Source organism: Xyrauchen texanus, chromosome 10, assembly GCF_025860055.1.
Source record: "Xyrauchen texanus isolate HMW12.3.18 chromosome 10, RBS_HiC_50CHRs, whole genome shotgun sequence".
Taxonomy (NCBI): domain Eukaryota; kingdom Metazoa; phylum Chordata; class Actinopteri; order Cypriniformes; family Catostomidae; genus Xyrauchen; species Xyrauchen texanus.
The window spans coordinates 17999870-18005869 of record NC_068285.1 but is presented as its reverse complement, the minus strand read 5'-3'; the positions used below and the strand labels follow the sequence as shown (position 1 = coordinate 18005869).

General features: G+C 35.9%; 1 protein-coding gene across 3 annotated transcripts in view; it reads right to left on the bottom strand.

Moving 5' to 3' along the window:
• Positions 1-618: 618 nt before the first annotated feature.
• LOC127650687 (zinc finger protein 516-like) overlaps positions 619-6000 on the bottom strand; it is a 65381-nt gene continuing 59999 nt past the window's right edge. For 2 of the 3 annotated variants that reach the window (XM_052136278.1, XM_052136277.1), the window contains exon 5: positions 619-5316. In XM_052136278.1, coding sequence (XP_051992238.1) covers positions 5135-5316 — 182 coding nt within the window. In that variant the 3' untranslated portion in view covers positions 619-5134. The remainder of the gene's footprint in view (positions 5317-6000) is intronic. The other variant, XM_052136279.1, reaches the window with a different exon arrangement.

The window sequence follows — 6000 nt, the reverse complement described above, 5'->3', positions numbered from 1 at the left end:
CTCTACTGTAATTTCTCATACAATTCATTGTTTAGTATTACATTCTAACACTAACATGGATTCACTTGTGGTAAACATGTTGTTTTAGCACTACTTGTGGAGGTTGGTTTTGTGTGTGTGTGTGTGTGTGTGTGTGTTCAGGAAATCTGGTTGGGTAAATATTTGTTTTTTGTTCAATTGGATCTTGGTTAGATTAACTGCTCATTCCAGTTTACAGTAGGAATTTAGTTTTTTAAACACACCCTTCATTGAGATTTGCATGTCACAACCTAAGTGATATTCCTACATAAATTGCTCCAGCTTCTCTGTGTAGCTCCCTTCAGAGTTTCACCTTTGGTCAGAGTTCTATTGTGTGGCTAGTAGATCAGACAGACACCTGCAGTTAGTTAGCAATGTAATCACAAGTCATTTGTCTCAGCACAAACCAGCACTAGTAGCTATGCAAGCACAAAAGGAGATCAATGCAATTAGCAGCCATTTTAATGCAAGGGAATTCAATACTAATGTAAGTGAACACACATGACAAAGAGAGGTCAGAGAGAAGAAAATGCTATGTCTTTTAGAGTAAATGCAATTTAGAGCATAGTTCAATTTTTGCTAGTGTGAATAATGTGTGTGGTAAATATTTGTAACATCTAAAAACAAAATGGTTAAAAATCTATTTAAAGCTTTGTGTGCATTCCATATTTAGGTGTAGATTTAGCTAAAAAGTTATATAAATGTGAATGAGAACGTGTACATTTTAGGTGCTGTGACTGGTCACCGGTTCTTTAAGTCTGCAACCTTTTTGCATTCATTTGAAATTAATGAGGCCATAAAACTGAATACATTACAATGATAGAATAATTAGTAAACCACTGTTTAAAATAGTTTTAGAATGAGAATACCATTTCCCAAAAGTATTTCCATGTCAACTACCCATAATCAACAGCTGTAATACGCTATTTTAAATGATGTGTATGAGCAACAGAATATACTAACCTTTTATCCACTGTCTATATCAACATAAACACCATTTAGACCAAACTTAGGGGTAAAGTTTAATTTAGGCAGTTCAAAACTTCAACAATGGATAATGTATGTGAGATTGAGATGCAGATGATCTGAGGAGAACAAGTCAACAGTTTTGTGTGCTTCATTGAGCTCTGAAATAAAAAAAAATATCATGGAGGGAAAAAAACTTTTAACCACACAAAATATATGCCATACATTCAATTACTAGTACTACTCAAACCACAAAATTAATAGTGTTACATAAATAAATACAATCCAATTTCAAATGAATTCATAACATTGTATACTTGGGGGGGGGGGGGGTTAATTTGGTTAAAAACTATTAAGAAAAACTATTAATGTTTCTTGTGTCACTTTTTTTTGTTTCCAAGATTCACTGTTAGTAAATTGCTATTAAGCAGACACATTCCATTCAATGCAACTTGCAAGATACCAATTACAGGAACATTTAGCCCCTATGGAGTTTCCTAGGTTTCCTAGGTCTTGCTGGCAATGGTGAAACTGTGTATCTCACTAGCTCGCAGTTCCTGGGTCACCCCTGCTTATCCTGCAACATGTATTGGTTCTGTTCAGTTCAGTTCAGTTTGACTGCTGTACATCAACACAGATTCACACCGGAAGTTCTTCGAAATGAGACTCAATTCCATAAAATAGGATCAGATTTCTTGGCTTTGTATCCGAAACATTGCTTTAGGCAATATAAATGCTTTAGATGAACATCCATTTTTGACTGTTGTACATATATGAATGTATTTAAATGTACACAGGTGTGCGTGACTATATCTGTAATAATCATAATTGCCATATACAACATCCATAGAAATATATTGCCAAGAATGACTATGATTTAAGTATTCAACCTCTAAACAATATGGCATTCTAAAGCTTTATAAGTAACATTATAAAACACAATATCCCCCAATCTAGTTTTGCACTAATTACTAGTCTCTCTATAATGTAATTATGTAATAAATTAAATGATTATACAGAAAATACAAACAGATCCTTCATCAAAAAACTTAAGCATTGTAACATGGCTTTAAGACCTTATGCATCATTAAATCAACTTATTTTTCTTTCTCTTTTGGGATACTATAATTCAGAATCCACTTATTGAGGCAAACATGTTAAATGGAAAAAAGGGAAACACATTAAAAACTTGTTTAAGCTACATCAAAAATTAAACGCATAGACACATAATATTCCTTAATTGTTGGACCAAACAGATGACTAATGCATAATACGGCATGTCTCTTTACTTTAAACTCTCCAGAGAGATGATTTCTGAAACACTGTCACATATGTAACTGAACATGTCACTCAATGCAAGTGGAAACCTACATTAACATTAACAGTAGCATTACAGCTGCACATAAATACTTAAATCCGGGGTACAAAATGCTAATGACATATTTAGATTCGCCAAGTGTTTGTCCAACCTGTGACAAAACACACTCCTCTATAATAAGCAAACTCAAAACTAAGCACTAAATTTCACTGCATGTCTCATCTTTGTGCAGTTATGCACAGGTTGTAAATGAATGTTGTAAATGAATACAGGCTTTGGAATTGTGTCTCACTCAAGTCCTGAGAAGTAGAATGTGGAAAACACAATCACACACACACACACACACACACACACACACACACACACACACACACACACACACACACACACACACACACACACACACACACACACACACACACTGCACACTAAGGCTATTCAATAAAGGAATAGTTCCCCCAAAAATCTCAATTCTGTCATTTACTCACCCTCGTGCCATTTCAAACTTGTAGGTCTTTCATTCTTCTGTGGCACACAGAAGGAATTTTAAAGGATGTCCCATTTGCGGATTTTAATACAAATGGCAGCTGATCATGACTCACTTTAAAGTTTAAAAACTGACTCAAATAAAAGTGTCATAAACATAGTCCATATGACTTGCATGTCAAGGCGCCAGTATACTTCTAGCGAAATCAAAGAAAGAACAGGTGTGACATCATTTAAAACTAAATCTTGGCAAAAAGATTGCTGGTGTTTTTGAGTTTGTTGCAGGAAAACTTCGTACTGGCTGTTTAACACATTTTACTGCCATTGGTCAATGTAATTGATGGGTGTGACAGGGTGCTCCAACTACTTTGAAGCCAACCTCTTTTTCTGGGTTAGTTACTTCATTCAGTCAAAATCAGTAGACACACTGGAGTGCAGAGCTTTAATATCTTTCTAGTATAATAAAAGTTTTTCATGAATCCTTTAAAACAAAATACTCATAAAATACAATCAAATATGGTAACTAGGGGTGGCTAATAATATTGATTTTCCAATTAATCTTCGTTTGAACGTTCTTGATATAGATACTTAACACAAGATCGACCTTTTACTCTATGCACAACTCTCCACTACAATGAGAGGAAATCACTCTCATTAGCAACCAAATTTCATGCTATGCAACTAAAATTGACAACTGGCTGGTCAATGTTCAGATTTCACTTAACAGTGATTGTGTACTAAAGTGGTGGAGTATTCAGCAGTTAGATCCCTTCACTGCGTGTTGAGAGTAAAAGTAGTTCTGTTTAATGTGTGTCCAAAGACGAGATCCACATTGTCATGAAATAATGTCTATTTAAATACCCTTTCTGTTCTTTACAGAAATAAAAGATTTTTGTTGTTTATCAAAAACAACAAAAAAGAAACATTTTATTTTAATCACTCATAGGACAGACGAGATAAAGTGATTTGAGTCTCTCGTTAACACGTGCTCATTTATAGACACTTTAAAAAAATACCGTCTTTCTTAAAGAGACAGTATTGGTTTTTAACACGTGTTCAACAAATCAATGTAAATACCTGTAAATAGTACAAACTATTTTATTAAACAATAAAACTGTAACAAAAAATAATATATGCAATATATTATCATATTTATTGCTTGAATACATGGATATGTGTACTTTTAAAAGTTAAAGTGTGACCAAAATGATTAAAACAAATAGAAATATATAATTAGTACAATTAATATTTTCATTGTGCACCTTGTTAAAAGATCCACTGTATAATCAACAGCATTATCTGAGAGATGAATTCTTTCATATGTTAGCAAAAGGGACATTTTAACTGAAATAAACCTATATGAATCGATATTGAATCGAATTGAAATTGTAATCAAAAGCTTATGAATCGTAATTGAATCGGGAAATCTGTATCAATATCCCTAATCAATATAGCCTAATGATAACCTGTGTATATTAAGGCCAAATAAAGCTGGTTAGCATTAGCATTAACGCCATGAATACAGTATGTAAACATGGTAAATGACACATTATCCACTGCATATCTGCCTAAAAATCATTGTTGAGTGGTTAAAACGCCTTCTTTTACTAAACCTTCGTATATTTGATTTCACTTTTCACTTAAGCTTTTCTACTTTTATGAGACTTTTGGGTCACTTTGTGAGCTTTAAAGTGAGTCTATGTCAACTGTATTTTGTATTGAAATAAAAGACATCCTTAAAAATGTGTCCTTTTGTGTTCCGCAGCTTAAAGAATGACATAAGTTTTGAACAACAGCAGGGTGAGAAAATTATGACAGAATTTTTATTTAAAATTTTTGGATGAACTTCCACCCAAACAACTTTTCATTCAGGGTATTCAGAGGCAGCATTTCAAGTTTAGGGGATCAGCAGAAGTCCTTGGGTTTGAAAAAACAGGTCACTATCAAATCAGCTCTGACCTTGTTTTGCTGAGGATATAGCCCTCAATTAGGGAGGTGTTAACAAGTTGCAAACATGTTCGTTGATGCAGTTTAGTCTGTTTTGCGTCATTTGTGGCCCTCTCGGTTTAATCTAGAACTTCATGTCAGATTAAAATAAAAACAGATATACATAGAAAAGTCAAACTAAAAACACAAATGAACGAATCCGTAGCCAAAATTTTTTTTTAATTCCTATGGGAAATCAACGAAGGTCTACGCGGGCCACACACACGTCTCGTGAAGCACATCTGAATGTACTCATGCATCATACTGCTAGAAACAGTTCTTCATGGACTTTAAGGAACCTTGAATAACCCATGTAGTAGTCTTCAACCCTTTGTTGAACTTGTTGGGGGGGGTGAAAGCTCAATGAGATGGTCCATGGCTGGTGGAGTCCGTGGGTTCATTGGTAGGGGCGTGGCGGAGTCTCCTATCAGGATACTGCGCATTATCAAAGGCTAGACAGTGCACGGTCTGGACATGGGTCTTCAGGTTGCCTTTCTGCGAGGCGCTGTAAGGACAATATCGGCACTGGAAGGGTCGCTCACCTGGAACAGACACAAACACAAACAAGATGAGGTCAAACAATAAAGGTGAGATGGGCGAGCCGAGGATCGAACCAGAGGAGAAAGGTAACAGGGCAGTGAAGTTGGTGGGCTGGCTTTAAAAATGCTGCTTTCCTTTCATAGGAAACAACAGAGGCAGGTTGGGAAGGTGGGGGGGAGGTGCCGTTGCATGATTGATGGGCTGATGACATGCCATATGGAGATGGTTGACTGTTCCCCCCCGAGGGGATGTCAGCCTTTTGTTTCATGTTTCTGTCAGCTGTTCGTACAAACACGCAAACTCACAGACACAGGGATCTCTGCCTGCCTTCCCCTGAGCAATAAGACATTACACCGACAGAAGATGCAGAAAGTCTGGCCATATCAAGTTTGTGGGGATTGGCGAACTTGACAACCACACACAGACCTAGTTTCTCCTTCTGCCCATCTCTGTTTGGGCCTCAACAGTGGGATAATTGTCAGAGTCCCAGTTTCACTGTTTAATTAGACTGATGTACAATGTTGTCCTCGTGCAACTACATAAAAATATCCCCCCTCACCTGAGCGAAACAAATGAGTCTGCCATTCAATTTCTTTGTATTACTTTTTTTTAGTTTTTTGAAAAATGAATGAATTATCCTCTAGGAAATAATTGTCATTCCGAGAGGCTGAAAAGTGGTATTATAA